Source organism: Nothobranchius furzeri, chromosome 7, assembly GCF_043380555.1.
Source record: "Nothobranchius furzeri strain GRZ-AD chromosome 7, NfurGRZ-RIMD1, whole genome shotgun sequence".
Classification (NCBI taxonomy): Eukaryota; Metazoa; Chordata; class Actinopteri; order Cyprinodontiformes; family Nothobranchiidae; genus Nothobranchius; species Nothobranchius furzeri.
The window spans coordinates 23,449,741-23,469,560 of record NC_091747.1 but is presented as its reverse complement, the minus strand read 5'-3'; the positions used below and the strand labels follow the sequence as shown (position 1 = coordinate 23,469,560).

General features: G+C 42.2%; 1 protein-coding gene across 10 annotated transcripts in view; it reads left to right on the top strand.

The window, feature by feature from the left end:
- The window catches only part of tns1b (tensin 1b), a 198,398-nt gene that overhangs the window by 30,949 nt on the left and 147,629 nt on the right, over positions 1 to 19,820 (top strand). For all 10 annotated transcript variants that reach the window (XM_070552899.1, XM_070552897.1, XM_070552904.1 and 7 more), the window contains exon 2: positions 18,269 to 18,383. In XM_070552899.1, the coding sequence (XP_070409000.1) occupies positions 18,269 to 18,383 (115 nt within the window). The remainder of the gene's footprint in view (positions 1 to 18,268; positions 18,384 to 19,820) is intronic.

Sequence of the window (19,820 nt, the reverse complement as noted above, 5' to 3'; positions counted from 1 at the left end):
CTGACCTGTATTGGGATGTTTACTGTGTAAAGAGCCTTAAGATGACTCTTGTCGTGATTTGGCGTTGTATAAATAAAACTGAAGAATTGGTTCTGTTGGTGTCTTCAAGTCACGACCTTTCAATGGCACCAACCTCTGATGGATGGACACTGTTTAATGGTAAACAGTAACTGTTTGACTTCTCTCCATCTTGAGCTGGAATCATATAAAGAGATCTACTTCTTGGATAAAATTCCTATCTGCTGTTTCCTCATCTCACACACACTTCCTGATCTAATCTCCTTAGAGATTAGATTTATTCCTGTGTTCTGCTGCTCCTTGTCTTCCATCCTGTCTTGGGTATTTCTGGAGAATCCTGGATCTGAGCAGCCCTGTAGGGTGGTCAGGTCAGCCTCAAGTCAGTTTCACACCAAATGTGTGAATGGCAGTTACCACAAGCCGTACAGAAACCGGACCGCCTCCGTTCTGCTTTTGGTGAAATAGTCTTTAGTGGGTGAGGAGCTTGGAGCAGAAATGGTGCTCCTCCTCATCAAAGCTGAGGTGGTTCATGTATTGGATGAGAGTGTGTCCAGTTTTGGGAGCTCATGATAAGGGAAGCAAAAATATAATAAAAACCTTTTGTTTAGTAATATTTGACATAATTAAGCAATTTTAGTTATTAATTTCACTCCCATCAGAGGGAATTGTTGGCTTTAACTCCTTAGTCTCGCATCAAGCCACTTCTGACATTAAAGCAAATGTATCAGGATTAGTACCTTCATCAGAAACCTGCCATATCCAGACCTACGCACCTTATTCCTGGGCTGGACCGTGTAGAAACGATGATGGTAAGACATTTGGTAAGATGCTGGAAGTAGCACGTAGCTACTGGTTTGCATGGTGAGGTTTCGTTTCTCGTAGCAGTTTGAGGGTTGGGGTCGAGGGCCACTATTTGACCCCTAAAAATGTTCTTGCATGGCTTGGGAACACGTTTTGCTGTTTGCATTGTACTAACAGCCAGAGAAAGTAAAATTTGTGATAACAAGGACGGTGTTTGGAACGTCATGCTCGGACTAAGAGAGCGTTTGGCTGCATTCCACTTTTGCTGTACATCCGTGCATGAGGACCCCCGCTAGATCCTCCGGGTCTAGCGGGCGGTTATCCTGGTCCTCGGCTGGAGTGGCCCACCCAATCTACAGACAAGAGCCCGTTTTATTTCTTTTTTACTGTTGTATAATTATGTTGTAAAATAAAACTATATATTGTTATATTAACATTATTCATGAATTTATTTCCTTGCATATCTATTTACACCCTATAATATTTCTTCTAGTGTATTTGTGAAAGTGGAGTTATTTATTCATGAACTGTTTGTCCTGCTTTGTTATTCTTTATTTAGTAAGAAAATCTTGATTGCTGTTTGTTCATGTTGGTTCTAAAGTTTCGATGTTCTTATTGGGACGAGTCATCCCACCGCCTGCTGCCGCAACTGGATTTTTACCAGAACATTGAAGCACCTTATTTATAATTGCTCGAAAACATTGCAGCTGATGAATTACACAACTTTGGGGCAACCTAAAAGGGTTTTAATATCACATTTAGTAAGGAACACCACCTAATATGGACATGCTTCACCTCTTTCTTGTGCAGCAGACTTAATAAAAGCCAGAACAGACCTTACATGTCCTCATGAGTCTGAACCATGTTTTCAGTCAAGCTAAACTTTTGTAAAATCCTCTTTTTGGACGACATCATTTCTAATGAAGCACAAACACTGATTAAAGTCCAAAAACCCAATTTAGGTAACAAAAACACTTACATCAGCCTGTGAACCATAAAGACCAGCTGTTTTGGGTTTTGAGTGTTGGAACAGCCCTTCACTGAGAAGAGTGTCATCACTTGTTATTGCCATGGCGACCATGTCCTGTGGGTCCAGGCAGAGGTGGAAAGTAACGAATTACATTTACTCACGTTACAGCAATTGAGTAGCTTTTTTGTATATTTCTACTTTTTAAGACGTTTTTAAAAAGCTGTACTTTTACTTTTACTTGAGCAAGTTTTTAAAAAAGAATTGTAATTCACTACATTTTAAATCATATCCGTTACTGAGTAAAAATAAATTGTTGACTTAATAAATTAAAAATATTGCATGTAGCAGCGTCGGAACAGAAAGAGACACCTGCATGAGCACCACGTCCAAACGGTGGGGGGTGTGGGGGTACACTTTTGCTCAAAAACATCAGTCCCTGTAATCCACTCGCTGTTTACCTCCTCTCCTGGGTTGGAACCCGCACCTTCGCGCACCGGTGTGACGTCATCAGAATTCTGCTCGGTTCGGTAGCCGGACTCGGTTCCGTGTTTGAATTGTGTTTCTCTTGGCTCGCTGCTGAGAACGCGTCTCTGCGGGAGTCCGTTTCTTCCCTGGAAGAGGGAATGACGCGGATCACCCAGGACAACAAAACTCTGAAGGAGACTGTTTTGAACCTTCAGGCTCGTAGCATGAGGGATAATCTGGTGTTCGCAGGCCTGCCGGAGGAGGCGGGAGGGCGGAGAACTGCGAGCAAACAATAAAAAACTTTCTCCAGACCCAAATGAAGATACCCCAAGAAATGGTAAAAAACATCACCTTTCACCGGGTACATCGCCATGGAGCTAAAAGAGTGGACAGCAGAAGACCTCGTCCCATTGTGGCTAAATTTGAGCATTTTAAGCAGAAGGATCTTGTTAAAAGTCACGGAAGAGAGCTCAAAGGGAAAGACTTCAGCACCTACTTCTGCACCTTTACACCTGTATGGCACAACCACACAACTTTCCAACACTGCGTCAGACTCCACACACACACACACACACACACACACACACACACACACACACACACACACACACACACACACACACACACACACACACATAGATATATTAAATTCACAGCACAATATCATAATTTATGCGTCAAATAATACAACCACAAACACTGTTGGATCTTTATTATTATTAGTATTATTATTTTTTACTTTTCTGTTATTTATTAACATACTATTTTATACATTTAGATACTTATTCCATCTTATTCACATGAAGGTGTCATATTTTAGCTACTCACACACACATCTATGGGTGCACTAAGATTTGTCTCATGGAACGTACATGGAGCTGGCTCCATAGAGAAAAGATTAAAGATTTTTGATCAGCTAAAGAGAGTGCAAGCAGACATAATATTGTTACAAGAGACTCATAGATCTGCCACATCCGCAGATGAACTTAAAACACCTGAGTTTCCCAGCATGAACCATGTCTGCCTGCTATAACTCTAGGCAAAGAGGTGTAGCTATTTTAATACACAAAAACATCAATTTCACAGTATTGGACACAGTCTCTGATCCAGAGGGTAGATTTATAATGTTAAAAATATCTGTACAGAATCAAAGCTTATGTATTGTCAGTATATACTGTCCAAATATTGATTTTTTCTCTGTACTCTCCGAACACTTGGACTGTCCACTTATACTTGGAGGCGATTTTAATTTTTGGATGAACTCTTTAACAGACAGGCTCAGTACAGCTGAGACTCAGCGCAATTGGCAATCCACTAATATAGTACATGAGTGATTATGGGCTTTGTGATGCATGGCGATCTCTTCATCCTAACCGTAGAGAGTATACTTTTTTCTCACACGTCCATCACTCTCATTCACGTTTGGATTATTTTCTAGTCAGCAGCTCATTGTTGGCTGACATTTTAGACACTGAGATACATCCCATAGTTGTCAGCGACCATGCTCCGGTCTCATTAACTCTGGTAAATAAGACGACAATCCCACCAAGCAAAAACTGGAGGTCTAACACATCACTGCTCAAAGACGAAGGTTTTATAGATTTTTTAAAAAAGGAATGGGCTTTATATTTAGAACATAATGACCTGCCTGGAACATCAGCATCTATTCTCTGGGAGGCAGGAAAGGCAGTGATGAGAGGTAAAATAATCTCTTTCTCATCATATAGGAAAAAACAGAAAACAAACGTATTCAGGAGTTAGAAGAAATCATTAAGTCTTTAGAGGCATCCACAGAAGAAGAGTTAATGAGCAAATTACGTAAAGCTAAATTAGAACTTCATGGAATTATTGACAAAAAGACAATTTTTAGCACAAAGACTACGAATAGAAAACTTTGAACATAGTAATAAATCAGGTAAATTTTTGGCTAGCCAGTTAAAAATAAATAAGGAGAAAACTACCATATCTGCTGTTAAAGACTCAACCGGGAATATAGTTAATGACCCTGAAAGAATAAACAACACTTTCAGAGACTTTTACCAAACTTTGTACTCACCACAGGTAAACCCATCAGATAACGAGATCGATGAGTTCCTTGACAGGATAACACTTCCTAAATTATCAGACAGCCAAGTTACAGTCCTGGACTCGCCACTAGCATCAGCGGAGCTCCAGAAAGCCCTTAAATCCATGACGAATAGGAAAGCTCCAGGTCCAGACGGGTTCCCAGTAGAGTTCTACAAAGAATTCTGGATCATTCTGGCTCCAATATTTTTCAGAATGGTGAGGGAAATCGAAGAGAGCGGCAGATTACAGCCAAACATGAACTCAGCCAATATTAGTCTCTTGTTAAAACCAGGCAAAGACCCTGCATTTCCTACCAGCTATCGCCCAATTTCCCTTATTAATGTTGATCTCAAAATAATTTGTAAAGCCCTGGCAAAAAGATTAGAGAAGATAACCCCCTTCATAATACACCCTGACCAAACTGGTTTCATTAAGGTAGACAGTCATCCACAAACTCACGTAGATTACTTAATTTGATAGATTTCTCTTACAGTAGAAACATAGAAACTACTATATTATCTCTAGATGCAGAAAAGGCCTTTGGTAGAGTTAACTGGAAGTTCTTATTTGCAACTTTACATAAATTTGGCTTTGGGAACTTCTTCATAAACTGGCTACAAACATTATACAGTTCGCCAACTGCACGTGTCAGGACGAACGACCAAATATCAGATAGCTTCTGTCTTCAGAGGGGGACCAGGCAGGGATGCCCACTCTCCCCCTCACTGTTTGCTATCTTTATCGAACCACTAGCGGCAGCAATTAGGCAAACAACAGGTATTAAAGGGATAAAGTGTAAGAAAATAGAACATAAGATAAGTCTTTATGCAGATGATGTTTTACTCTTTCTCCAGAATTCTCAATCGTCTCTTTCTCATTCAATAGAACTGATAAACTATTTTTCAAAAGTTTCAGATTACTCTATAAACTGGTTAAAATCCACAGTTCTACCAATTAATTTCTCTTTTGTCAATTTACTTAATACACAATTGGAGTCAGGGAATATCACATACCTGGGAATTAATGTCTCTCCCAAGTTAGCAGATCTAACCAAACTAAACTACATCCCACTTTTAAAGAAAGTGGAAGATGATCTTGCAAGATGGAAATCCTTACCAATATCACTCATGGGGAGAGTTGCTACAATTAAAATGATGGTCTTACCCAGAATAAATTACTTATTTTCAATGATCCCAAACAAACCACCAGTTGACTGGTTTAAATCTCTGGACTCGTCAATTACCAAATTCCTTTGGCAGGGTAAACCTCCACGAATTAGCTTAAAAATGCTTCAGAAGACCAAAGACAGAGGAGGACTGGATTTACCCAACTTTTATTATTATTTCTTAGCCAACAGGCTGCAATATATACCAAGATGGTTGCAAGATAACCCACTAGATGAGTCCTGGTTAGATATAGAACAGACACTTTGCAATACGATAGAGCTTTCAGACTTACCATTTGTTAGCTCAAGCATAAGAAAACATGAAGGCTTCAAAAGTATTAGTATCAGCACCTCTCTGACAGCATGGTGGGAGTATCTTAAAATGACAGAGTCTTCACTAGTACCATGCAGACGCACACTTATCTGGAATAATCCTGATATTTTGCAAAATAATAAAATGATGAACCTTCCAGACTGGAAAAATAAAGGAATCCTATACCTGGAACACATATATGAAGGATTGGACTTCATCCCATTTAATAGAATAGTCTCCCAATTTGGAATAGATAAGAATAGCTTTTTAGAATACCACCAAATTAAATCTGTAGTAAAACAAAAATTTAAGCTCAATAAAATAGAATTACAAACACCACCAAGGGTATTAGACTTCTATAATCTCAACCCCCCCAAACTACTGTCTAAAGTATATAAGACACTGTCCAAAATGGACGATAGAATAGTAATCCCTATTGAAAAATGGGAGGTGGATCTATCAGTCAGCTTTGACCAGGACTTCTGGTCCCAAACTTGTTTAAAAACTTTTAAAATGATCAGACACTCCAATTTACAATTAATTCAGTACAAAATTCTACACAGAGTACACTATACAGCTCATTGGATGTTCAAGATGGGGTTTGTGTTATCTGACACCTGTACACACTGCACAAACAACGTTCCTGACAATTACATTCACGCACTGTTGTCCTGTCCACCTGTCCAGGAATTTTGGGGTAGAGTGTGTGAAGGCCTGTCAACGTCTCTGAAATGTCATATCCCAACCACCCCCTCTCTTTGTTTACTGGGAAACCTGGACGATGTCCCGATTGAAACATCTGTGGTTCACGTGGTTCTGACTGCCATATGCATCGCTAAGAAAACTATCCTCTTGAATTGGAAAAATAGAGAAACTCTCTGCATTAACCAGTATAGAAATCTTTTGTTAGATCATATTACACTTGATATAGCCTCTGCTTCCACTTCAGATGAATCTCTCTGGGCTCCTTTGATCGGTTCCATCACATAGCGAGGATGGGGGGCCGTTGATGTTGTCCTGCGGGATGGTGTGGGTGGGGGGGTGTGGGGTCTGAGTTTGGAGTATCCGGATGTTCCCTGGAGGTGGGTTCACTGGGGGTGTCTGGGACTGAGGGGCCGTTGCCCCCCTCTGGAGGTGCTTGGGTTGCCTCTGGGGGTGGACTACTGGCGGTTGTGAGTGGGGCCCCTTGGGGATCTTGGCGGCGACCATGGGTCACTGCCTGGCAGCTGCATTGCCCCTGGGCGGGTCTGGGTGGGGGCCTGGGGGCTCCGGGTTTGGGGGTGGCCGCCCCCGTGTGGGGATCTGGGTGGGGCCTTGGGGGTCGGGTCCTGACATGTATGCTGCCGGGAAGAAGGCAGGAACATGCAGCAGTGCCTGGCCCAGGTTCGGGGGCCTCAGGTAGACCTTGGCTCCTCTGCCGTTCCATCACAGGGGAGGGGGAGGTCCAGGAGGGGGAGGACCCAACCTTACCTGGATGTCCCATGTCTTATATATTCTGGAAGTTGTGCAAATGCAGGGATGGGCATAGATATTCTGCTGGGGTGGGGCTGGGTTGGTGCCCTCGGACTCTGCGAGGCTCTGTAATGCTGCTGCTTTGGGCCCTGGCAGGATGGGCTGGGGTCTCAAAGCCCTTGGTGGCAGTTTGACACCAGAGGTGCCTATTGGGGCCAGTAGGGGAGCTGGCTCCCTGGAGGGCTAAGCCCAACCAGCCATTCCTCCCCATCCCCGCATATTTCTCTCCTCCTGCTCCCTCACATCATCACACTAACATACACATAGGACCTTGGGGGGTGGGCAAGTCAGGGAGTGCGGGTATGGACCCCATTTCGGCATTCCTGTGGAAACCTGCCCCCCAATTTTATTTGCACCTTATACACTTCCACTGACGACATTCCACACAAACACACACTTAGGGCCTTGGGAGTGAGCACATTCAACGGCATTTGGCAGGGGGATATCTCAGCCTCCTCCCGGGTGCCGGTGCCCACTTCCAATTTTAACCGCACTTAGACACCGAGGGCTGAGGGTGTAAGTGGGGTGGTGCGGTGGCATCAGCTGGCATAGGCCGGATGATGCCCGCACTGCCCGCTCACCACAGCCATGGAATACACCTCATGATCACACAACACTATATTGGAGCAGGTGGAGGGAGACTAAGGGTCTTAGCACACCTCTGTTGTTGCTTGGCTTCCTGGGGCTGGAGGCTAGGAGGGAGATCTGGCCGTCTGGTTGGGGTCTGGGGTGTTAGGTTGCTGTGCTCAGCGTTGGGCGGGGGAGCCTGCTCATCAGCACCCCAGCAGAAAGGGTCAAACTCTGGTTACCGGTGATGGTTGTACCCAATGTGCAGCAGTACCGGGACCAGAGTGAATAGGGTGTGTATGGGGAGCATGAGTGGGTGTCCGGCGTGCATTTTTGTAAGTCTTGGGTTGTATGTGCATGTGTGAGCATGAGGGAGGGAGTGTGTGACTGTGTTTGTGTATGACTGTATATGTCAGGTGGGGCCTTTGACTCCTCCCCTCTCCTGGAACTTCTTTTGATGATATAGATCTTCATCCCCCCTCCCCTTGCCACACCTGGTGTGAGGGGTTGTGCCTTGGTCTGCCTGAGTGTTCGTGGCAACCAGGTCTGGGGGTTTAAGATTTTGGCATCTGCCTGATAGATCCCGGTGGCTGCCTGGTGGGGTCTGGGTCCCAGGGCTCTGCTGGGTCCCCGGCGGGGATGGTCGCCCCTGGGTCCCGGGTCGCTGGGTCCCGGGCTTGGCCGGCTAGGGGGTGGGAGGCTGCGGGCGGGCTTGTGGGTTTGCAGCTGATGTCTCCCGGGACTCTGCCGGCTGCTGGTTGTGGCCCCCCGGGGCGATCCTCTGTGCCTCTCGAGGGGGGCGGGGTCTTTTCTGATTGCAGTCTCCTTGGGGTTCCTGTGTTCTGGGGCAGCGCCTGGATCACTGGGACTTGGAGCTCCCCCCGTCTCCTGCGCATCTTTGGGGGCGGATCTGTGGTCCCTCACACTCTCTGTTGGACGCTCCTACAGAGAAACCTTACATAAATAAGCGCGTGTACACACAGGTGCTCACATGGTGCTCTCAAAAGTATGGGCTTGGGCACGTTCTACACAGGTCTTAAGACTATGGTGGGCACTTAATGCACTGTGATTTATCGTGATTCTTCAGTTAAGCAATGTTGATTATATATTTCTTCATCAAGTTGACGCAGCGATAGCTAGATCTTGTTGTATTGTTGTTGTGTCCCATTTTTTTTGTTCTTTTGCTTTTTGTTGTCTTTTTCTGCAGGTCTAGAAGCAGACTCTTGTTCATTACTGTTTATTTTTGTGGAACCCCCCCCCCCCCCCTCCCCACCTTTTCTTTTCCTTTCTCTTTCACCTCTGCCTCCGTGTCTGGCCGGAATTACAAAGCATTCAAACAATACAGTTTTACTTATCAGGTATGACATTAAAAGCAGATGCTTTGATGCTCCACCTGAGTGTAAATCTGTAAGGCTTGTCACCAGCATTCAGACATCAATTCTGTTTGCTTCACAGCCAGACAGGACACGGTAAAAAAAAGAAGAAAAAAAAAAGAAATGTGTTTCTCTACCGCTCCGCACGGAAGCGGCAAAATAACGTTTAGCGCTCATAACAAGCGGATTCTCAACGCTTTGCTCATAAAACAGAAGACCTGCAGGCCTCTGTGAGTTAAAACATCCTGATACTGTTCAGGTGTAAACATTGTGCTCCATCCCTGTGTTTGAACTCAGAAGTTGCTTCTTGATGCCACAGATATGTGATGATTTAGCTTGTTTCTTTATTTTACTCCAGAATAAGAGATTAAATTATTACAAAAGCAGTTCAGTGTAGTTAAATTGGTCATTCACATGATTCTAGCATGCTACAGTGTGTGTGTGTGTGTGTGTGTGTGTGTGTGTGTGTGTGTGTGTGTGTTACACATATAGAACTGCATGAGACAGCGTGGTTTCATCAAATCTATGCATCTTATATCTTGGCTGAAGTAACGGCTCAGGAAAATAACTTATATTTCATAAATAATGACGTCTCTGCAGTGCTTATGATAATGTTTTATCTTATCTTTGGTCTGGGAGGTGTAACTTATCATGATACAAGCCTTTTAAAACATGTTAAAGTGTTACAAGAGGAGATAAATGCATGAATTTAAAGTTCATGTTTGGAGTCCAACCTTCACAGTTTGGAGACTCACGCTGGTGAGGAGACACCATTAGTTCTAGTAACACCTGGGCTCCCAAGGCCTGTTCTGACAGGATGGATGTTACGGGACCCTCAAGGATTCCAGTTGGATGATTGGAGGATTATTTAGGAGGATTGGAATGAACAAACTGATTTCAGTGGTGAAGGGTTAAATGAGTGAGTGAACCCACTACCAAGGATGAACTCTGCTAACTTTAAAAATCAGCTGCTCTAAATAAGCATGAAGGTCAGAGAGGAGCTCTAGGATGGGCATGGATAAAGGGACTGTAATGTAGAGGTAAAGTAGGGCAGGGCCAACGTTAGCAGCTGTCATACGGTCCATCTGAAATGTTTGACTTTCAATTAGCTTGTTATGTGACAGGTTAGAGCACAGCCTCATGTTAGAGTTTTGTCATGAGGACATTGAGATACCTCACATACTGATGGCATCTAAAGCCGGGCGTACACTGTGCGACTTTTTCACTCGCAGCGTTCAGCTTCAGCTCAAACTGTACGACTTCCTCGCAGAGCAGATCTCACGAGTCACGTGCTCACACTGTACGACCCAGTTCTCGCATGCGACCTGACTGCTCACACTGTACGTCTGGTAGCAACACGTCGGCCCTAAAAATATGCTAAAAATAGCAGTTTTTACTCAACACGTCAGACTTTTTTGTCTTGCCTGTTGTCCTTCGGGAGTGCTGCAGGAGGACATACAGGGATTTATGGGGCTTGGATGAGGAAAACGAAATAAAGAAAGTGAATCTGTGTTTTGTGATCAGTTTAATTTGACATGAACACGACAAACATGCTTTCTTGACAATCTTTGTGAGTAAAAAAAAAAACGTGTAGAAACAAAAACGAACAGCGTGTGTTATTAGGGAAATAGCGAGCGACCGGCGTTTATGCAGGATTGCGCGCGCATGCGCCGTGAGCGGTTCTGATACTTTTTTGGATCGTAGCTGCTCGCAGCGCCGCTTCAACAGTGCGATACCCTCACGAGGGACGAGCGAAATATTAAACACACCAGAAGTCCGTGCGACCTCACGACTGCTGATCGGCGGCTGGTTATGTGGTGTTAATCGCCTCTCGTAACCCCCTGTACACTACACGACCGCTCGGCGCAAAACTCGCCCCGATGTCGTGGCTTCTCGCACGAGTGGAAAATCGGCTCAAAAAAGTGAAAAAGTCGCACAGTGTACGCCCGGCTTAAATATGAACTTTTTTTATTTTTTCAAAATAAAGAATAATTTTAACCACAATTGAAACGTACAAGCCTAGAAAAACCTCATCCAATCAATGTGCACGTCCTGTTCTCACTGATTGGATAGAAATTCCTCCATCAAACCGTGTGTGTGTGTGTGCACACACGAGCGTGTTGTGAACTGGTGTTGTGGTTTTCACTGATGTAGCCATCTTTACGCTGGCAAAAATGTAACTACGTCACTTTTACTTTGAGTACATTTTATTTACGATACTTTTAACTTTTACTTGAGTAAAAAAGTAGGCGAGTACTTTTACTTGTACTTGAGTATTGGTACTCATACTTGAATAGGACATTTTAGTACTCTTTCTACCGCTGGTTCCAGGTTTGTTCAGCTGTGAATCAAGACGGCGCTCGTCCTGATTGGTGTCGTTATCCTCACCGAGGGAAGATTCATAATTTACCACACATGAACTCTGTCAACCAAATATTAGCATTTTCTTATTTCTTGTCGTTTGTTTTACATTCATTACTTGTTTATTCAGGGTGCTGTTTTCCAGGATTTGGAGAGACGGGTGAGATTCTTGGTTTCTATAAACAGACGAATGATCTCAGGAGATTTTAGGATTTTCTCTAATAACAAATGAAAGCAGAGTTTAATATCCTGCTTTATGGATTCCTTGCAGGACCAGAACCCGGGGCCAGGAATTAATCATGTTATTTAGTTACGGTCCGAGCCCGGTAGAGATCCGGAGAACACACGAGTCTCTCACTTGTATTAAAGGTTTGCTTGTTGTCTTTACTCTGCTGCTAAAATCACACCATGGAACCATATTAATGCACATTTATTCATTTCTGTCTTTAAATATTTCATATTGTTCAAAAATAATGTCAAGCAGGACTAATTATTCATCTGAGAAAAAGAATCATATTTACAAGCAAATCTTCTTATTTTATGAGATTTTCATTTAGTAAATCAGCTTCCGATAAAATTACAAATAAAACCTTAAACACATGTTCTGGTTCTATTTCAGTTTTAGGTTCTGGCCTTGCTTCTGGTTCTGGTTCATGTCTTGATTCTAGTTCTTGTCTTGGTTCTGGTTCTGGTAAATACTGTCGTAAGTCAAAGTCTACATTTTCCCGGTCCTTAAACTCACCACCAGCAATAACGGATGTTTTAGCTGGAAGTTAAAAAATGTTGTTTAGATTTAGAATTATTTAGTTAAAATGTAAAAACTTCTGAGAATTAGTTGATTCATAAATTAATTATTATCAAGTTACTTTTATTTCAATATTTCTTTGACTCTAAACAAGTAAATAAAATGTTTTTCCTAACAACATTGACATGTAAACACTGGAACTGTGTGGTTCTCAGGGAGCTGACTGAGGTCTTAATCCTGGGAATTTTTCCTAAATGACCACAGAGTGTTGGTCTAATCCCGATGGTGAAAGAGGAGATTTTTTTACTCGTTACTTCTGGATGACTGAGTGATTTTTTTTCCCTGGGATTCACTCCGCTGAGATGAAACGCAGTCGGGATCGGAGACGGAGGAGCAGGGAATGCTTGGGGTGGCCCACCCCCCCAAATGAAAAGCAGGTGACTTTTCATTGCAGGAATTTTTTGATAGTGGGAGCCGTAGAGAAGAAGAAAAGAGAGGAAGGAAATGGAGAAAAAAGATGAAGCTCTCTTATTTCTTGTGTTTAGCTGTAATTGTATTCTGTTCAAGTTCTCCTACAAAGAACTTCCTGTTTTAATGAGTCGGACCACTTCATCCCCAGGGGAAGTCTGTTAATTAGTCACTGTTGGTTAACTCGTTTTATCTGCCTTCATTTTGTCCTTAAAAGTCAAAAGGTCGCTGCAGGATTTTTTTGTTTCATTTAAAGAATTTTATTATATAATAAACAACATGTTAATTAGACTCACGTTTAACGTGAACCAGAACGTGATCTCTGGCTCTCACTGGAGCGGTTTGCAGCTGAAAGTGAAGCAGCTGGGATGAGAATCAGCTCCACCAAATCCGAGACCATGGTCTACAGTCGGAAAAGGGTACAATACCTTCTCTGAGCTCTCCCTTAGAGATAGGGTGAGAAGCTCAGTCATCTGGGAGGGGCTCAGAGTAGAGCCGCTGCTCCGCCACACTGAGAGGATCCAGTTGAGGTGGCTCAGGCGTCTAGTTTGGATGCCTCCCTGGTGAGGTTTTCTGGGCACGTCCAACTTGGAGGAAACCCAAGGGAAGACCCAGGGCACTCTGGAGGGACTATGTCTCTTAGCTGGCCAGGGAATGCCTTGGGATTCCCTGGAAGAGCTGGCCCAAGTGGCCTCTCTGCTTAGTCTTATTATTTAAGACTTTAAACTAACCCTGCATGCTAACTTAAGCTAACTTTAACATGTAATTGCCATAGTATTACATGTGGTGGTTGAAGTTCATCCATTAATTTCATTTAGTAAAATTTCCACTGAAATTATTTGTGGTTAATAACAATAGTCTGAACTTTAAATAAGGAAGGGATTAGATTTATAGTTCAATCTTAAATTAAAAGCAGTCAGATGAAGGGAATGAGGTGTTGGGTCAAAGGTCATCTAAGGATGTTTGTGAAAAGCAAACATGACCTCTGGGAATGAAAAATGCATTTTTTAGATTTTTACTCAGTTTCAGGCCCCAAAGTTTTATTTTTTGACTATTTGGAACTCTAGATCAGCAATTAATGGTTTAGCAAATGAATAAATATTTTAAAAATAAACTATTGATCATTTTAACTTCTGAATATCAGGCATATTAAAAACAAAAGACAAAAAGATTATGATTTTCAGTCACAGATGGAGATGTGCAGATATCACCTGACTGTTCATACTGGCGCCCCATATGAGAGACGATGGCATTCTGATTACCCCGGAAAGGGGGGGGGGGGGGGGGGTCTGCTTTCTCCAGCCGGAAGAACAAAGGCGTCTGATTAGTGGGGGTGGCTCCTGAAGCTCTCCGGGAGCCAAGCAGTTTTGTAGCAGTAATAATTTGTAACATCCAAAAGAAATAAATGGCCTGTAAACTGAAAAAGCCACCCAACAGAAGAAGTATCTAATATGACTAAATCTACTCTGATTCCAGTTGATCATTTTATCCTCCTACACACAACCGGACAGTTTTTAATGCAAGGAATTCAATTCCTAACATTTCCTTAAAAAATATCCACTTAATATTTAGAAAACTAAGACATTGTGTGTGTATATTGATGATTTTGCCTTGGAGCACAGGAATGTTACCAGTGGAGTTCCACAGGGATGAGTTATCAGTCCAAAATGTTTTATATTCCTTCTAATGTTTCATCAGAAAGATTAAATCATTGACTGCGTTTTTTTTATTATAAGGAATGAAATGTTTTCTGTTAACTGCTGAGAATGACACAAAAACTTTGATGTAGAGAAAACTGTCAGTAAATACAAAAAAAAGTTATCTACAGTGACGTGGATAAAGTTTCTTAGAACACATTATTCATTTGATTTATTTTTGGCTCTTAAAAATAACTTGATGTTTCAAAAATAGTTATCTCATACAATATATATATGTGTGTATGTAAATACATATATATGATAGTCTTTTTTACACAAAAACATATTTTCACACAAAAACATAAGTCTGTTTGTTATTATACTATACTTCTTTATTTATACAGGCTAAGAATATTAGTTTCAATAAAGGAATGTTTTTCTTTTATGTGTTTATTTGTTGTTAGACTGACTGAAACACCTATTAAAACTATAGTTATTATTATTGAAGCTGTTATCCCCTCTCAGTTGCTGTAGCATTATAACAGAATGTGGACAAGCGGATCAAAACATCTGTTTTTTGTGAGGGCTGACTTTGTGCCCTTAGATGAACATAAATGAGGTAATGTATGTAGTGAGGTAATCGGTGGAAGTGTAGACAGATTTCTGCATGACTCACACAGTCGTAGAGGTTGAGGGAACTTTAGAGATGTGAACTTGAGGAGGAAAACTGCCTGGAAAACTACGTTATTCAGAGGGAATGTGTGTTCAATCTGGACAGGTTACAACCAAGTGCTGTTTGAACTGTAAAGCTAACTTTTTACATCCTTTAAAAACCTAATCTGTAAAGTTTTAATTTATTTGTCCCAAATTTCTATTTTTTTCTGATTTGGACTGATTTGACTTGACAGGAGCTTGGTTAATAATAAAAACAGTTATTCTGTTAAAGGGATTTGTGGTTCTGAGGCTGCGGCTATTCAGTGTCTTACCTGCAGCTGGAGGCACAACCTCAGATAGGAGAATTGGGCAGAAACTAGCCCGCAGGAGTCAGGATTTTAGTGATTTGGGTCTATTCCAGTCAAGATAATCTCAAACATTTCACACATATCTGTTCATTTTTTATTCTAGTTTAGTGTGTACATTTCGGATTTGCAGACAGATTATACTGTTTAACTGGGATGTCTTGTCTTTTTGATTTGCTAAAGAATTATTTTTGTGTATCTTGTGATAAAACAATTGGTCTCAGTTAAAAAAAAGTATTTTAACCAGTAATTTTATCAGAAGAGATTTTTGTATAGAAAAAAGTCTGCATCAGAGATGCTTGTTAGAGGGCGTTCTGGCCTCTTTAACAGTGGGAAAGTTTAAAAGTAGGGTGGGAGTAATTTGTGTGTGTGTGTGTGTGTGTGTGTGTGTGTGTGTGTGTGTGTGTGTGTGTGTGTGTGTGTGCATGTGTGTGTGTGTGTGTGTGTGTGTGTGTGTGTGTGTGTGTGTGTGTTTGCACATTTTAATGCATAAGAGCTCCTGTTTTGCTCATGTGTGCTAATGAGTGCTAGGCAGGAGATTATGCGTGCGTCTCTAATGGAACGGGACTCTGTTCCCAGGAGCTGCAGAGCCCGAGCTGAGGGGGGTATGTGCACACCCTGACCCCCAGCCTTCCAGGTCCTCAGTGCCTGTCTGAAACCATTTCCTTCCTTTGTGGTCCATTTTAGACCCAACGTGTGACACGAATGTGGAGGACAGAGGTTATTTGGAGGCTCTGCATCATGTTGAAACAGAAAATAATCAGAGCTGGCTGCCATTAATGCTGTGGTTCAGTGCTCCCTACCCCCCAGAGTTGTCCTCTTCACCCATGTGTTGCTAATCAACTACTCCAGTTCCTCCCAAACAATAAACAAAATCTGAAAATGATGCATGCATCACTCATAATCATAAACTAGTTAGGTCTCACCAAAGATAGCATCCTTATCGCTCAGTGTTGCCTTAACAAGCCAGCACTTTAGAGAGATGTTGAAAAACAAATCTAGCTCGTAACAAAAGTAATGCAATTAATGAATTAATGCAGAAAGTAAAAAAAATTGGGGTTGCAGCTCTCAGGTGTTTTGCATAGAAGAGTGAGCCATCACTCAGTACAGCTGCATAGTGTTTGAGCAATTAGAAATATGAGTGATGAGGCTACTTTTAGATGTATTCGTAATATTAACATGTTTCTTGTCAAAGTCTACAATAACTTCCTAAATGAGTGATGCTTTTGGTGCATCAATGAAGGAAATGACATAAATGCCTAAAGTAAGAAATAGATGGTGAAAGTCTTGGATTTGCTCTCATTTTTTCTTCCTATTTAATGCATCGCTGAATTATTGGATTGGGACTCGGGATCAGCAGATGCTCAAAATCAAACCACTCAGAATCGGATCGGGGACAAAAACAGTGATTGGAACATCCCTAATAGAATCAGTCTCTGCATCCTCTCTCACGAGTCTGTCTAGCCATCATTGTGTTTATATTATCCTTCTAAGCTGCCGGGCTTTCCTGTAAGCCTTTAAAGTGGGTATGAATATTTCTCCGGGCTTTCTGAAAGTCTTTAGTTGTTTCTTTAACTTTGTTAATCAGTTAAACTATAAATTTAGTGCCCCTTGCTGGAGTGAAGTGTGAAACTAAAGACTGATTACTCAAATGCTGTGGAGTATTTACACAAAGCTTTGGTTCACAGTAAGATATTGGTAACTTTGTGCTCTTTGGAATTATTCCACAAACCTGTTTATGACCCCTCCCCAGTCCCTCCATGGTGGCACCCTGGATAACACCATGGATGAATGACAGTCATGGACCTCCACCCTTCTCATCCTGCTCTACTGCCAGCATGGCGCATCCTGCATAGTCGCGCTCATTATTTCAGCCTAAACAGATTAAACTAATCCCGTTATGAAGGAACGAGGCGTATAGCCGAGAGATGCTGCTCCGCCTCTGCCATGTGGATCTGCAAAACAAACAGTCAACTGTCACATGGAGCTCGATAAACAAAAAACAGAGGTAGCAGGGTGCTGAAGTTAGAAAAACTCTGCAGGAGTTCAGGAAAAACTACAGGTTCAGTACAAATAACCCTAACCCTTCTACAAAGAGTTTGATTTACTGATGTGATGCATTGGTGGGGTCTGTTTTAGCCCCTTTATCTCACTGGCGGCTCTCCTCTAGATCAGGCGTTGATGTTCGTCCAGTGAACAGTGTCTGAGATATGCTGACAAACACTTGTTTAGTTTGCTGCATCTTCATGTTTCTATGTGCTTCTATGTGCTGTGGAGGGAAAAAACATCAGGTTCACGCCGCCATTCTGGGAACTGATCAGTCTTCTTTACTATGCATGAAAACTTGGCTGGTCTTTCCATGAAAATTCCCATGTGAAGCCCTGAATATACCAACCACATGTCCACCTTTAACCCGTTTTAATCAAAGCCTCATGGCTGCAGAATTCGAAGGCTTTCTGCCTCAAAAACACCTCTTTAATCTAAGGACAGAATCACATCAAGGCATTCAGGTACAGCAAGTTAATCATCGAGACCTTATTGGGAATTATTTCACATTTAAAAAGCAATAAAACAAAAAGAAAAGCATAAAACAATCTTTTAAAGTCCCAGACAAGTCCTATTAGCTGGATTTAGTTTCATCTGTGTGTCTGGTTGATGTATTTCTTCAGATATGATAGAAAATAACATGAAAGTATAATAATTTAGCTTTTTCATTAAGTGTGTTGTGTTCTGGTAGGTAATACCAGCCTGTTTAGCGGTAATATTCCTCCTTCTTTTGTCTCCCAGCCGGAGGAGTTGGAGGCTCTTCATTCTCACACGTTTCGGGTGAAGACGTTCAAGAAGACGAAGCACTGCAGCGTCTGCAAGCAGACCATCATCCAGGACGGGCTAGTCTGCAGAGGTGGGTGAAAGCTTTGTGGTGGTCCTGCTTGTGTTTTTGCTGACCTCCGGTGACGGATGAACTTACCGGTTACAGCTTCTGTGGCCGATGGCTCTGCTCAGGGTTTTAAACTGGAGGCAGCTGGTTAGGATCTGACTAATGAATGCATTCGTTTTGTTAAGATAAAAAAAATCCTAGAATTTATAGATCTGTGTTTATTATTGTTGAAACAGCTATTCACACACATGCACATGCATGTGCACACACACACACACACACACACACACACAGCACAAGTAAATATCACAAGATCGTGAGTGAGGATAAGAAATACGCTCAGCTACTGCAACACCAATTTTATTTTGAAATCTGTAAACTTGACAGAGTTTTAACGATTTTTGTGTTTGCTAATGTAGATTCCACAAATGTGGAATGACCTTCCAAGCACTACCAGAACTGCGGCTTCCTTTTCAATTTTCAAGAAACTCCTGAAGACCCTGCTCTTCAGAGAGCATCTTCTTAACTAGCACCCTTCCTGCACCCGTCCCCCTCTCTACCGTCCACTCCTTGTTCCCTCCTCTCCATGACTGATGTCACGTTGTTGTTGTTGTTATTGTTGTTGTTAGCCTCAAGGGCAACATGCCGATTATCACTTGTAAGTCACTTTGGACAAAAGCGTCTGCTAAATACAGAAACATAAACATAGATTAGCTGAGGTGGCCATATTGAATGACATCTTAAGGTGTAGATGTACATTTGTTGAATTAGAAACTGATTTTACCATCTGCCTTTAGCTTTTTTCTGCGTGTTTCACTGGTGAGGAGAAAAAAACCCAACATAAAATACATGAATGTCTGGCCTGAGGGACCATTTCGGGGGGCAGCACATTTTAATGAGGGGCCCATGCCCCCAAACCTCAGCTTGGTGGTGCCTCTGCTGTCATAATTTTCAAAAGAAAAAGCACCTTAGGTTCAGTGTCCTTTGCTTTTCAGTGTTTTCCAATTTTTTACAGCTTAATTTTTAAAGGGGTTCTTTTTCACAAGCTTTGACAGGATTTCCCTCCACATTATTTTAGCCTGACTGACTTTTCTCCAGCCTTGAGAAGGACTTGGGAGGGGGGCGGCTTTCAATAACTGCTACGACAATGAAGGCGGTGTCCATTAGCGATGTGAACGACGGGCCATCTGAGGCTGACGGAGGTCGGCTTGGTGTCAGCGTTTGGTCAGTTAACTGACAGAGGAGAAGCTCCTGGAAGGTCAAAGGTTAACAGCTTCTCAGTTTCCTTAATGGTGTTTATTGGACTCTTTGTTGTTGACTGATGAGACTGCTGCTCTGTGGAAAAGTCTTATAATCCTCCAGGCGTTTTGAAGGTGTTTCCTGTGATTTTCATTCATTTAAATGTTAAAAATTACTTAAACGTCTCACAGGCACAGAGGAGTAAAAGATCAGTTTCTTCCT